This window comes from Camelus dromedarius, chromosome 32 (genome assembly GCF_036321535.1).
Source record: "Camelus dromedarius isolate mCamDro1 chromosome 32, mCamDro1.pat, whole genome shotgun sequence".
In the NCBI taxonomy this organism is placed as follows: Eukaryota; Metazoa; Chordata; class Mammalia; order Artiodactyla; family Camelidae; genus Camelus; species Camelus dromedarius.
The window spans coordinates 5,751,956-5,766,647 of NC_087467.1; the positions used below are offsets into that span (position 1 = coordinate 5,751,956).

At 57.4% G+C, this 14,692-nt stretch overlaps 1 protein-coding gene across 50 annotated transcripts in view; it reads left to right on the forward strand.

Moving 5' to 3' along the window:
• Positions 1-14,692, forward strand: part of CELF4 (CUGBP Elav-like family member 4) — a 287,892-nt gene that overhangs the window by 205,264 nt on the left and 67,936 nt on the right. For 28 of the 50 annotated variants that reach the window (XM_064481443.1, XM_064481490.1, XM_064481455.1 and 25 more), the window contains exon 3: positions 14,478-14,556. In XM_064481443.1, the coding sequence (XP_064337513.1) occupies positions 14,478-14,556 (79 nt within the window). The remainder of the gene's footprint in view (positions 1-14,477; positions 14,557-14,692) is intronic. The other 22 variants (XM_064481450.1, XM_064481491.1, XM_064481492.1 and 19 more) reach the window with 1 other exon arrangement.

Here is a 14,692-nt window from a genome sequence, read left to right on the forward strand (position 1 = left end):
AACCAAGAATTCTGCACTGTGGCCCGGGAGACCCAGAAGTGTGTGGAGCAATCTTTCTTCCTGGTAGATTCTAACACGAGCGTTCCTTCTGTCACTGAGTAGGAAATCCCTTCACTCTGTGACAAGCCATTTGTGCTAAAGATGTGGCAGGAAGCGGGGTGGAGGGTGATGGAAAAATGATTTCTGAGGATCCCCCACCTGAGTTCCTGCCGTCCTGGGGGAAGAAGCAGCAGTAACCGACGGAGTGTCCTTGCCCGTCTCTTTCTCCCTAAGTCCTCTGAGGACAAGGCAGGGTTTACAACAAAGGGAGGAGTGAAGGAATGCGTGAAGGAATGAATGAATGCTGTCAGGAGCAGCTTCCTCCTGGTTGAATTCAGAGGCAGGGAATGAAATCAGACCCTGGTAAAGAGCGGCCTCAGGGGAGCCAGGTCTCTGGGGAAACAGGAAACAGGCTGACCGAGAGGGCCTTTGGGAGGGCGCAGGCAGAGTTCAGCCCCGGGGACGCTCTGAGGCCAAGACATCGCAGGAAGGAGTCTTACTTAAATCGGGCTCTGAAGGTGGGGAGAATCCCTAGGGGGAGGCGTGGAGCTAAGGATGGCGGTGGTGGGTCTCCCCAGTCTCTCCTTCTGTCTGGACATCGGGGACCAGGCCAGCTCTCCAACCTGTCCACCAGACCGGGGGCCACTTCACGCCCCTTTCTAATCAGTCCTCTGAGCCACTAAAGGAAGACAGACAGACAGAGGCGATGCTGCGTAAGCGGAAAGGGATGCAGGGAGAAGAAAGATACCGGACAGGCCAACAGACCCCGCCAGGCCTGTGAGCCAGGAGGAGACAATGAGGTGGAGAGAAATGAAGCGGGACTCCGCCCCAAAGACTGGGGTCGCGGGGCGGGTCCGGAGGGTCGGCGGAGGCGGGGGAAGAGGGGTCGGGGCGTGACAGCTCTGGCATTTCGAAGGGCACCCGGGGGCCAAGCCTGCCTTGATGAGACCTCGGGAGCTCGATAGACTTTCCAAACCTAATTAGTGTTTAATGGTCTGGAGAGACGCTGCATCCGCCGTCACCGGCCGCACCACGCCGTCCGGCTTCAGTCTTAATTAACCTTTAAGGAGATGATCCGCCGTTACCGCCTCGGGAGGCCACGTCCACCCCCATCAGCGCGCGCTCCGGGGCCCACGGCTCTCCGGGCGCACGGCCCCGCGCAGGAGTCAGAGGGTGACTCCAGCCACCTGCTTTGAAGCAGGCTTTCGAAAATGCTCTGGGGCACTCATTGCACCCAGGCTACTAACTCAGAACCACTGCAAGTCGAGGGGAGGTAGTGCTGTGAACACAAAGGGTAAAGGAAAGGAGAGACACCTGCCGCGGCCGATAGGGGGCGCAATCTGGCAGAGAGCCCTCCAGTGGGCAAGCCCTCCAGCGGGCAAGGCCGCCAGGGGCAGAGACGTGTGACGCCGCGGAGACAGCCAGAGAGATGGGCGGTCACCAGACTAAGGGGGATCTTGTCCCCGTGTGAGGAGGTGGGCTCTAGCCTCTGGGCGGGAGGAGTCCGTGAGGGGTCCCCAACGGCTCCTGGTTCATAATCATCTTGCTTTCTGCGAAGAAGAACGTGGGATGAGGCGGAAAGGGGGGGACAATCCAGGTAGAGGACAGTAGTGCCTGGAATAGGGTTGGACTCCAACCTGCGGGCGCAGAAGGTATTGGAGGATGTGAGCCAGGCCACTGGGCGGAGGCAGCGACGTCTCTAAAGCCAGATCACCAGGGGTGGAGTCAGGTTTTAGGCTGGAGGTCACACATACCTGTGGGACAGCCAAGGGGGAAAGACCAAGAGGATCCAGAATGCAAGAGAAAAGAGGGTGGGAATGGCGATCGGGATTTGGGGGTTGTCTCCCTGGGGGGCAAGTTGAAGAGAAGGGGATGGGCAAGAGTGTAAGGGGCCAGTGGCTCCTGGGAGAGCCTGGGAGAGCACCCCCCTCCCCCCATTCAGGAGACAGGGACTGACAAGCAGGAGAGAACAGGCAATTTGGTAGAGGAGGGCACAGTGCAGGCAAGGAGGGGGCAGCAGCCTGGAGAGTGAACTCATGCACTCCAGCATCCCACCCCCACACACCCACACTTACACACACACACACACACACACTGACAAACATACACACCCACTCACACCGCCCACTCCCTCCGCACACCCACAATCTTCCATACACACTCACACATCCACCCCCCACCAGGCACTCCAGCCTTCACCCACACGTGATCACACTCACACCTAAGCCTGACACACTCGTGGGCAGTGCCCATGACCCAGAGACCGTGGCGTGTTCCAGGAGGAGGGCCATGATCGATGCTTATTAATGAAGCTGCCCCGGAGATGGCTAATTGATGGCGGTGTGCGGCTGTTGTCTGGAATTTAACCTGATTCATCATTTAGCCTGTTGGAGGCTGGAGAGCTGTGTTAATTAATGCCAGGAAAACAGACTTGGACGAGCTGGCGGTGCAGCCTCATATTAGAAAAGGGAGAGCAAGGGGCAGAGGGAGGCGGGGGTGGGGGGAGGGAGGGAGAGAGAGAGAGTGATTAAATCTAAAGCCCGGAGACAAAACAAATTTCGAAAAGCCAATGTCGGTGCTGTTTCTAGGATGACTCAGGTTTGCTCTTGGCCAGCATCCTCAGGCTGTGGTGTGGGATTAAGAGCAATTTCCTCTAGATTTGTCATTTATGTGGTGTGGGCTTTGTTTTTCCCTTTAACTTGCTTGGGGACTGTCCCTCCAGGCCTGAGCCCCATTAGACGGAGAGGAGGGGTCCTGGGTTGAGGGAGGGCAGTGGGAAAGGCACTCTCCTGGTCATGGAGGTGACTGAGTCCAGAGTCCAGGGCAGCCAGGTGGGGCAGGTGGTGGGGGAGGGCTGAGCACATGTGACTCAGGGGGAAGCTGAAGGGGGATGGACAAAAGGACTCAGGATGGTGGGCTGTGGGTCACAGAGACAGGGGCTCTGTCCAGCCCTGCTCATTCCTGCCCACTGGCTAAGAGGCTCAGAGTCTAAGTCAGGAAGGCAGTGGTCCCCCTGTGGGCTGGGAAAGGTCAGACCCAGCTGGAGAAAGCCCCCCTGAGGCCCAGAGCCCCACAGCCAAGGGTCCTAGTGAGGTGTGAGCTCCCAGGGGAAGACAGCACAGTTTGGTGGGAGAAACCTGTTCTCGGGTCTGCATGGCTGGAAGGTGGGCTTGCTTGCCCTGTGGAGCTCCGGTATCAGGGCTGATGAAAGGAAAGGGGAGGGGTTTTGGGGCTGGAAACACTTCATCTCTTGTCACTAGAGCTGGCCAGAATGAAGCTGGGATGTCCCGGGCAGGAGGGAGCCCTGTCCCCACCACTGTCGGGTGGGAGCAGATACTGACCAGCCACCACCTGGTTGCCTGGTCTAGGAAGGAACTTCCACATAGTGGGTGGTGGGTCCCTGACACTTGAGGGGCTAGGGGCCTGGGCACTGGGGATCGGGGCATCATGCCTGGCTGGGGCCCAGGAAGGGTAGGCTAGGACACCATTTCAGCAAAGCCCTTCTGCAGACCGGATGGCGAGCTCCTGGAGGGAAGGGCCACGTCGTCCTGGTTTGCTGTGCTGTCCTTATGCCAGGGAATAGGGCACAGAGAGGGCAGAGCTGGGGCAGGTGGAATGAGGCGTTGAGGGGGACAAGGAGCGGGGAGAGGGAGGGAGGGGAAAGGAGGGAGAACGTGGCTGCCACTTGTTTACTGAGCACTTACTAGGTGCCTGGCATGGGCAAAGCTTTACCAGAGCCGTCAGGTTCAACCCTCTGCACATCCTCCCAGGGGATATGACTCTAAGAGGTCAGGTAACTGCCCCACCACATGTGCACACGTTTGTGGAAGAGCTAGGGCTGAAATCCAGGCCTTCTAACTAAATCAGGGCTCGAATCATCCTGACTTATCTATCTACTGCTGTTTAAAAAAAAAAAAATCGCACACCCCCACCCTGAAGAGGGTTAGCGACCCAGCCTGGCCACGCAGCCTAATGAGCTTCGTTTCCTCGGCAGCAGATCTTAATTAGGACCACAAGGGCCCTCCCACCTTCACCAGGGCAGCGCTAGCGTGTTGGTGGGAGACGGTAAGACGGGCGTGGGTCTTGGAGACAAAGAGACAGGCTACCCTTGGCCGCGTGGACCTCAGAAGCCCTGACTGCTAGGTAGGGGCTGAGCCCAACTGCGCTATTCATCTCCGAGATTTCTCACTGCGTCCCTCCCCTCCACCTTACCTGCCGCAGCTCCGAGAAGCACCTACCCACACAGCTGGAGCCCAACCCCAACCCCAACCCCGTGGCAGTGGGGGGAAAAGGAAAACTAAAAGGCCGACCGGAGAATCCCTCCCTTCGGGAGACAAGTAGAAGAGACCTTTGACGGGCCCTGAGGGGAGGGGCGCCTCCTTTGTTTGTGCCCAGTTAGTGGGGGGAAGCATTCTGTAAACTTCGATTCCGTAGCGCGGAGCGGGTGGAGACTCGCAGAAGGAGAGCAGAGAGAGGAAAGCGGAGAGGAGGAGGGGCGGGGCCACCCAGGCAGTCCACCAATAGGCACCGCCAGCGCAGCCCGCTGTTTGCTGGACACTGCAGAGCAGAACAGCCTGTTGCATAGCAACTGCCTGGGGCCTGTCTGCGGGGCTGGACCACGGAGGATGTGCGGGCTCAGAGGCCCCCGTGCCCCGCCTCGCCTTCTCACCACAGGCACAGAGCTCTCCTCCCCACCTGCTCGCGGATGGGGAGGGGACCAGATACCAAGAACCTGCTGGCTGTTACTGATCTAAATATTCACACATACACACCCGCCCCCGAACCGGCTCCACTGCCCTGTGTACATGCTGCCCCCTTGTTCTTTCTAAACATGGCCCCAGTGGAATGCCATTTCTGCCCCCAAACTGCCAAGGGACATCACTGCCCACAGCACAGGCCCCCTTCCCGGGGCCACACTAGGCTCCCCTGCCTCCACCTAAACTGCCTGCACATCACACTCTGAGACTTTCCTCCCCCTCGCTGCCCCTTCCCTCAACACACCCACGTTGTCTGCAGTTACTCCTGCCCCTGAACGCCCTCCTCTCCCCACCCTACCAGCACCCCAGCCGGCCACATCCTACCCACCCATGTGCTTGCTCGCCTGGCTCACTTGGCTTCAGAGAAGGGGAAGGACATGAGCCATGTCATGTGTTCGGTGCAAGATCTGGAGCCTGGGAAGGACACGATAACTGTCACCTGCCATGGTCCCCCCTGCCTCTCTGTCCTCCATCCAGACACACTGCTGAGCCCAAGCAGCTCCACATACTCTCCCATCCTGACTCAGCGCCAGCAGGCCCGGGCTGGGTGGGGGTCACAGCCTGGTCGTGAAGACCATTGGGCGTCCATGCTGCCGGCTTCCCTTCACTCCCTTGGGGGCCATGTTAGACGGCAGCGGACCAAAGCGAGTCCAGAGGCCGTGACTGGCAAAGTGACAGGTGTGATCAGGTGGACCCATCCAGAGGTTCCACTGGAGGAGGGCACAAGGGTTAGGACTCTACTCTTCAGACAGATGAGAGGAGGTGAAGAATGAGAGGATGAGGGTGAGATGTCTCTGTGGGTGACCCGGAGGTGACCTCAAGTGTTTTGCCAAGGGACAGGCCCAGGGCCTTGGCTGGCAGCCAGCCACCCCGGGGCCAGGGACAGCTCCGAGCTGGACCTTCTGAGCTGGACCATCTAACTGAGGAGAGGGGTGAAGAGCTGACAGGCCTACACGCCTGACCCGACAAGCATCAGATGGCCTCCTGGAAGCGGGGAGTGGGAGCAGAACCAGATTTATTAAAAATCTTATCTGGAGGGTTTGCATTTCAATGGGCTGTGGATTTGCATATTTTAACAATAACCTCCGGGTTCTTCTGTCTGGTGTGCACTCACTGACTCTCTCTCTAAACCGTGATCACTGCTTCAGTAAACCCTTCCTAATCCGAAGGTACAACACCACCACTTTGCTGGAGGAGGGAGGCTTAAAGGGCCATTTCCCTGGACCAGGAGCAGGGCTGTTCAGCACGTGACCACTTCTGGCCTCTGGACACTCCTGCCCTGGCTGAGGCAGGAGCGGACAGTGCCCGTGACAGGTGTGATAGAGGATTCAGTCATCCGTTTGGTCAGAGCATGAGCATGTATTGAATACCTACTGTGTGCCGGGTGCCACGCCCGATTCTGGGTGTGCAGTGGGAACAGAACAGGTGTGGGCCTTCCCTCTTAAAGAGGAGACGTTATGAGGCAGGGTATAGCTCAGGGGTAGAGTGCGTGCTTAGCATGCAAGGTTCTGGGTTCAATCCCCAGTACCTCCATTAAAAAATAAGTATATAGACAAATAAACCTAGTTATCCCCTCAAAAAAAAAAAAAGAAGACATTAAACAGATCTACAAATTGGGGAGCATGATGGTTCATACCTATCCCAAGTTGTGGCAAGACACTGAAGGAAAGAATGGGGAGCTTAAAGGGATCCCTAATTTACTTCCATTGCAAGGTCAGTGGGATGTCCAGATAAGAAGGAAGCATGGGAGATGGCAGGACAGAGAACAAGGGTGCTGCACCCACAGCAGCCTGGGGACCTGCTGCTTACACCCTGGGCCTGGCCAGGCTTGCCTCAGAGTCCAGCCGGTGGTCAGGGGGCTCCAGCGAAGGCACGTGTCACTCTGCAATGGTTGCTGGGCTGTCTTTGAGTCAGGACTTTATGATGACAGCAAACGGGATTCCTTGAATATTTCAGCCCTCTCTTTGGAGGAAGCTATGTGCGATTTATTCAGGAGGTGATTAAAACAATATCTTTACAACAAGCTACAAATAATGCCCCTGCCTCTGCCATCCCTCTTTGGTCCTTTCTCTCTCAGGGACAGTGGGAGCCCAGGGGCAGGCGTTCATCCTTCCCATCCCAGGTTACTGAGGGCCTACTCTGTACAGCCCTGGGAATCCAGCAGGGCCTGGGATTCAGAATCTGCCCTCCTGGGGGTTTAAACAAGTAATTTCTCCATTAATTACTTTGTTCATTATGATTTGCTAAGTGCCGTGAAGGCAAAATCCTGGCGGAGGGCAGGGTCGCTGGAGAGCTGCCCACCTGTGGTTCCCATGGTCTCATTGGTGAGTTCTCAGCACCGCTGGCCTTTTATACCAAAGGATGGAAAATTTCAGTCTATTTTCCCCAAATTGCCCAAAGTTCATTTTTAAAAGCTGAATCTTGGAGTAACCGTCTCTCTGGAGCTGGAGCTTGTGCACGGACCAGAGAAGTGCTGAGAACACAAGATGGTCAAGGAAATGTCTGATGCCTGGAGCGGGTGGATGGAGAAGAGCTTCCAGGGTGAGGGAGACCCAGAAAGGCATCGTGTTCAGGGCAGCTTCGTGGGCAGCACCCCCTGTGCTGTCACACAGGGCCCCACCCTCAGAAGGCTCCCATTCCCTTCTCTGCAATCGCCACCTTGAAATTGTCAAAATGTTATCTTTGAACGTGTGTTTCATAAGTGAAGTCCGTGGCATGAAGGAGCCTGCGTAGGGGGCTTGGGGCCTCTGCTTATGAGTGGTTCTGCCTCCCACCACCTGCCTGCCCGATCCCTGCATATCCTGGGCTCCACATGCAGTCACTCTGCCCTCCAGGCCAGCCAGCAGTGGGGCTTAGGGAGGGTGGGTTCAGGCTCATTCTCCTCACGGTACCCCAGGCTGGCAGCACTGTGGATGTCTGTCTGGACAACAGAGGCCTTGTCTTAGAGGAGGTGAGCCTCGTAGGTACCTAATGCGTCCCTGGAACAGCATTTACTATACTCTTGACAGTCATCTGTCCACTGTGTGTTAGGACGGGGTGGGCATGGGCACAAGTGAAGCCTGGCTTGACTCCCCAGGGCCCAATCTCGGCTGGGTTGTGATGGATCAGTCTGAAGTCAGTGGAAGGGAGTGGTCCTCAGGACCAGCCGGCCTCCCCTGTTGCAGGGCTGGGTTCTGGGTACCTGTGAGGGTCTCTGTGTCTGAAGGGACCCTCTTTTGCTCCTTAACCTTCCTGAGTCTGGCTTGCATTCCTCCCCTCCAGCCAGCTCAAGGTACCCTCCAGGCATGAGCCACAATAAATGAAGGGTGTAATTTTGGTGATTCTGCACAGGAGTTAAATGTTCTGCTATTTGCATTTAAAACTGGCATCACACAAAATCAAGATGAATGGTAGAATACATGCTAATAATTTAAAATTTATGTTTCTTTCCTTAAAATGACATCAAATAGCAAATTAAAATCACCATGACGAGTTAAGAAAGGGAGACCATGGAAGAAAGGGGAAGCTTTATATTTTAGTGCTTTAATGATGGTTTTTGAACAAGGGGACCTGAAAATCATGTCTCTCTTCCCGGAGCAGCAGTGCCGCTGGGGTTAGGGCATGGATGTGCCAACGGGCCCCAGCACCCAGGGTCTGCTGCTTCACCATTTCCATGACCATGGTGTGTGCCGGGGTGGGGGCAGACAGCATAAAGCTGAGTTCTCTTGGAGGGGAGGAGAACAAACAGCAGGGACAGATGAAGAGCAGGGGCCAGGCCCTTCACAAGCACCCCCCAGGAGTGGGTGGGCGCAGGGAGGTGAGAGCTGCCTCCAGTGAAGGCTGCAGGTTTGGTCAAAAAGAAGCATTCCCAGACACTTTGTGGCTTGGGAAGAAGCAGAGCCTTCTGGTGAGCTGGGAGCTGGGTGTCACCCGGCACTCACACACCCCAAAAGGAGCCAGAGAGGACCCTCGGCTGTGATGTTTGGACGTCCACCCTAGAATTACATCGGGGGGCGCAGCTGCTGGCTGGAGAGCGCTCTGGCTATCTCCATAGGCCACCACCGTGGCCACCCTGCCACCCCCGACCATCCTCCCCCTCCCTTGGCCCCGGGCTGGGCATCGGTCCAGAACTTCCTGAGGCATTTCTGGGTCATGGATTAGAAAACAACACAGAAGCTGGCGTTTGCTGGGAGCCTGCTATGCAGCAGGCATGGCTCTAGTCTCCTCCCTCATCCCGTTTAATCCCAGTCCCCAACCTGAATGAATTTTCTTATGATGTCTGTGATGTCACCCAAGTACTGTTCAAGCATGGGCACGGGCGGGCATGTGTACAGGGGCGCGCACACGCGTGTACACACACACACACACACACTCCAGGGGAGCTCAGCTCTGAGTTAGGGTCTGGGGATCTGTGAGTAGGAAGTCAGGTTGCTGATCTTGCTTGAGAAACAATTGTTTGTCTGTCTCAGGCTGTGACACACACGGCACACATGAGTGAGAGAGAGAGAGAGAAGTAGGGCCCGTGTGACCAGGGGGCTGAGAGACAACCAAGGAACTCTTGTTGGAAGAGCAGGAGGTCTCATGGAGCAAGAGGAGGTTTGGATGGTCATTGAGGAGTGACAGGGGGCTTTCCAGGCTCTTTTCTCTCTAAGACAGCTCTGGCTCAGCAACCCTGGGGCTGGCTGTGAAGCAGAGGGCTTGGGTTCCTGAGAAGACAGGTGGGGGGGGGGGCAGCTCCCAGGAAAGGACCCCCAGTGATCCTGTGGGCGGTGAGGGCTGTCCCGAGTGAAGCAGGACAGAGCTCTGGACGTCCCCCGGGCTCTCTTCTGCCCACACTGGCAGGTGCCAGGCAGTGAGGGACAGAGGTGGGCTCAGCCCCTCTAAACCTCCATGCCAGCCCCTAGGAAGGTGGCAACAGCAGAAGGGAAGCCAGGTGGAGCCAGCCCCCTTCTGGCCTAGTGGGAGAACACATCTGTGCACTCCGGGGCCAGGGGCCCCTCTGCTGGCTGTCCCAGCTCTGGTGGGGTGCTCATTCCAGCCTCAGGGAGCCCCTCGCTGGGTAAAGGAGAAGAGGCAGACAGGAAAATGGCTTTCACCCAGGAACAAGCCCAGGAGCACGGTCCAGGCTGTACCAGGAGGGCAAGGAAAGGGGTAACTGGAGCCACCAGGGTTAATGGGGGCCAACTTCCCTGATGGAGAGGGAGGCCCCTGCACCTGCCCACAGAGGGCGGCAGAGACCTGCAGAGGGAGAGACATGTCGCCCCCGGGAACTGAGATGGTAGGGAGGGGGTGTGCGTGGGGGAGAGAGAATCAGGTCAGAACCTGCTCGGCTGTCCATCAGTCTGTCCATCTGCCCACTGGCCACAGGCCTCTCCTTCCACTGGGAGCCACACTGGACGGACAGGTGAAGCCTTTGGACCAGCTCAATCATCATATTTATTCTAATTGTATTGTAATCGTCCCCAAGGAGCCTGGTTCAAATGAGCTTGACATTATTAAAATTTTAATGCCCAGTTTTCATAGCTGAATGAATATTTAAAGGGTATGTCCCAGCTTAAGTTATGATGATGAAGAAATTAATGGAATGTCTTGTTTAATGCATGGATATGTGTTGACGCAAAAAGTGGCAGAGATGGGGAGGGGGAGGGGGGCAGAGCTGGAGCGGAAGGGGCCGGGGAGGGAAGGCGCCCCCGCCGCCCGCCTGCCACCAGCTGGCTGCGCGCTGTAGGCAGCAGAGAGGACCCCGGTCCTGGGCCAGGACCCTTGCTCCCACTGAGGGGCTCCGGGTTGGAAGCAGGAACACAGCCGACAAGAGTTAGCGTTGTCGCTGAAGCGCTGACCCCAGAAGCCTGAGGGTGACTTTAGGGAGCTGTTCCTGACCCAGGGAAGGCAGCCCAAGTCAGGCGCCTGGGGTCACAACCTGGGCTGAAGGCCACAGCGGCGCACCGTATGCTGATGACCCAGGCCCTCCCAGAAGGACAGCATAGTGGCTGAGAGGGACAGCAGGACAGAGCAAGAGATGGGTTAAAGGTAAAGGCACAAAGAAGTGAGCTCCAGGGTCCTCAAAGCTCAGTGTTTATCTGCAGGGGATCCCTGGGGGCTCATTCATGGGCAAAGTTAGAAGAAAGTCAAGGAGATGGCACATGCCCCTCCCACCTTCCTGCCAGGATCCTCCCTCCCCGCCCTCATCGTTCCTGCCTCACTGGCCATCTCTGCAGCCTGGCCTGGCCTCCTCTTTCCAAAACAGAAGCAGGCCTCAGTGAGGCTGGATGGGTCTGGAGTCTGGAACAGGGAAGAGAGGCACTGAGCAGAGGAGGGAGATGTCCCTTCAGGCCCGAGGCATCTGTGTAGAGTCTGCTCCCACTAAGAAATCTTCACAGCCGAGCCTGACACTTTATTTCTGCTGAGAATTAAGAAAGCACGGGCCATATTTTCTCTCTCCATCCAGCCCGGCACCTCTCTGACAGCCCCACAAAGGCTGTCTGGACGCTGACCATCCCTAGATCATAATGGGACATGAAATACGACCCCAGGAGCCACGGGTGCACGGGAACTAAGTCAGTTTGGCTCCAGTGTGGGTGCCCAGTGCATGGCTGAGGGCAAGCGGGAGGCTGGATGAGCTGCTGGGTCGCTGCTGCCAGGAAGCCCAGCACGAGCTGTGGACGAGACCTGGGCGCACCGTCCAGGGCTGGCCTGGTCAGGGAGGGCTGGGGGGAGTCAAGCCTGTGTCCGTGAGCCTGGGCCGGGCATTCACGAGCGCCCAGGTAGCAGGGACAGTGGGCTGGAGGGTGGTTGGCTGCCTGAGGGTGGGGTGCCCCCAGGGGTGGAAGGCGCCACGCACAGGCAGATTCCATTTGCCTTGTTTAATTTACCGTGGAAGATGGGCCTCAGCAAAACAGCGAATTTCTTCCCCAGTCCTTGTCAATGCACAGGGCTCACCCCATCTGCTCTTACATAGAGGCTTGACGTGAGCCTCAGAAGCAAGGTGCCGGGGGACGAGTCCTCCCAGGGTCCCTGCCACGCGTCCAGACAGCACCCCTAAGCATTCAGGGTCGGCCTGGGCATGCTCTGGCCCCAGGGATGGAGCCCCCTCTGTGGTCTCCTCCTCCCTCCCTCATCCCACCCAGCTGGGTCTGGTTCACTCTCTCTGCCTGCCTCACCCCACCCTCAACCCCACTCCCCACACTTCTGCTTTGAACTTTCCTGGACCCTCCCCGAGGCTCCCAGCATCTCCTGAACAGGTAGGCAGGTGTCAACAGTCCTGGGTTCCTCTGGATCGCCTTTTACCGCCTGTGTGCCCTCAGGCTAGTTTCTTGCCCTCTCTGAAACTCCACTTCCTTGGTTAAAGGTAAAGATTATCTATTTGCATAGGGGAAGAGATGACAATCCAACAATATACTATTTTAGCAGCTATTCGTGTTCCTGTAGGTGGAGCAGTTGTACATCTTTTGGGGGACCTGAGTGTCCCCCTTGCAACTCAATTTCCATCCTTGACTGTACCTTCCGTATGGAAATGGGAGACTTCCTGCAGGACCCTTCCCACTGGAGTACCAGGAAGGCTTCATGGTCAAGGGCCAAGGGCTGGTGGGGGTGTGGGAGAGGGGCCTGCAGGCCAAGGGGAGGAGGCACTGGGGACGTGGGGGTTGGAATGATGCAAGAGGAGGTGGGGGCCAAATTTGGGGGGCTAGGATGAAGAGCTTGTATTTGATTCGGTGGCCCAATCTCCCCTCTCCAGATGGATGTCTTTCCCCTGACCTCCTCCCTGGGCCCCCTCCTCCCAGAGCAGCTTGAGGTCAAGCGAGATGAAATACAGGAGGGCCAATCCACCCTTGTAATGTTAGCACCGTGCCTACCCACTCCGGCTGCATCCCAGATCTGCCACTCCTCGGAGCCTGGCTTCTCATTAGCAAGCGAGAGATAGTAATCCTTCCCTCAGAGAATTACAATAATTACATAAGCAAGAAAGCTGTAGAAATATACCCAGGGGAATAGTGCAGCTTTGGAGGAGGCTGGGAGGAAGGGGTCAGGAGCGAGGACAAGATGGAATGTGCCTGGGACGGGGTTGGGCGTCCAGTCTCAGGGGCACAGAACGGGAAACTGGGAGTGCCCTGGTTCCCTCTGGGAGCCCTTCTCCTGTGCCAGATGTCTGCTCAGTCTTCTGGACCCTTCGTTCAAGGACTAGAAAGGAAGTGGTTTATAGGGGAGCCAGGGCCCCTTAATTGAAGCTGGGAATTTCCTTGCATCCCTCTTCCTTCTCCCTGTGATTGGAACTTCCCGTAACCCCACAATGTCCTCTGCTGGCAGAGCTCATATACAAAGTACCTTCCTTCGCCTCAACTCTGGAAGAGGTGCCAAGTGGAGACCTCCGGGCAAGCAGTGGTACCAGGGCCCCCTCTCAGTGGACGTCCCCCACCGTGTCCTGTCTTGCCCCCTGGCCACCTGTGCCTCCTTCCCTCTGCCCCAAGCCCTGCCTCCCACCTCTGTGCTTCCTTTTGGTGGCTCTGCCCTTCCTCTGGCCTCATCCTCACCTTGCTGAGTCATGGGCACCCACGCTCCCCAACCCAGTCATCTTGACGCAGCCAAAACTCACTACGAATCCTAGACCAGAAGAAAGCTTGTGACTGGCTGGTCCAGCCTCTGGACACGAGGGGAATTGGCAACAAAAGGTCACCTGGTGCCGGATGCAAGCCCAGAAATAGCCCTGGCAGACTCATGCTGCCACGAGGTGGCCCTGCCTCCGCCCCTCCATCTATAAAATGGGGGCATTCGGGACCTGCACCCCCTGCCTCTCAGGCTTGGTTTGTGAATGAAATGTAAATGGGATAAGGGATACGGGAGGTACCTGTCCAGCCAAAGCACAAAGCCAAAGCACTACCATTCCATTTGCCTGATTCCTACCATTTTTATTGTTTGAAATATCTTGGGCCCTCAGAGCCTGAGAGCCCACCCCGGGCCTGGGTGGCAGGAGGATTAAAAACCAGCTGCGGAGCCCAGGATGCTTGGAGTTCAGAGCCCCCTAGTGGCCCAAAAGGGGCATTGAAATGGGTCCTCCAGAGAGGCCCGCAGCTGGGAGGCTGGGGGAGGAAGACGGTGCCCTGGGGTTCCCCCAGGGCCCAGATGCCACTGGAGACAACAAGCTGTGCCCACTCCGCACACCCCCTGCAGGGACAGCTTGGCTGCAGTCAAGAGCCCCAGCCCTGAGCTCTGCTTCAATCAGGAACCTCAGGCACCCCGGGACCAACAGCCACATCTGTGAGGTGGTGCAGGGGTGGGGCACAGCTTGCTGCCAGGCCCCAACCTGAGTAGGAGTCAGTCTGCAGCCAGAGACCAGCTCATTTAGGCAAAGTCAGTTGTCTTCAGTGAACCAGGGCGGGCCAGAGAGGCGCTCGGGGGACACCCCAGACTCTGATATCACAGTAAGCAAGAGATGCTCAAAGCTGGGAGGGGAACACCACGGGGTTTGCAATCCTGAGGAACTCTCCTGAAGTCGCGGGGCCCTGAGGACTGCATGGGCGAGGGGAGACAGTGGGGGTTTAGGGAGGACCTGCACCTCTGCAGCTGTCCCGGTGCCCCGTGTGCAGGTGCACGTGTCAGTGGGTGTGGTCTGTGTGCTGCGGACCTGTGAACACCAGTGTACCTTTGGGTGTGGGTGGCAGGACACAGGCCTGCTCTAACACTGCCCTCCTCTCTGCTCTGTTGCAGATGAACCGGCCGATCCAGGTGAAGCCCGCGGACAGCGAGAGCCGAGGAGGTAGTAGCTGCCTGCGCCAGCCCCCTTCACGTGAGGGCCCACTTGTCTCTGCCCCTCCCCCTCCGCCTCCCCCTCTCTCTCCCTCCCCTAATGCAGAGATGCAGCGACTCCCTGCCACCTCCTCCTGCCCCCTAGGGACCTTGTGGCTGGGGGTTGGGACAGGGAT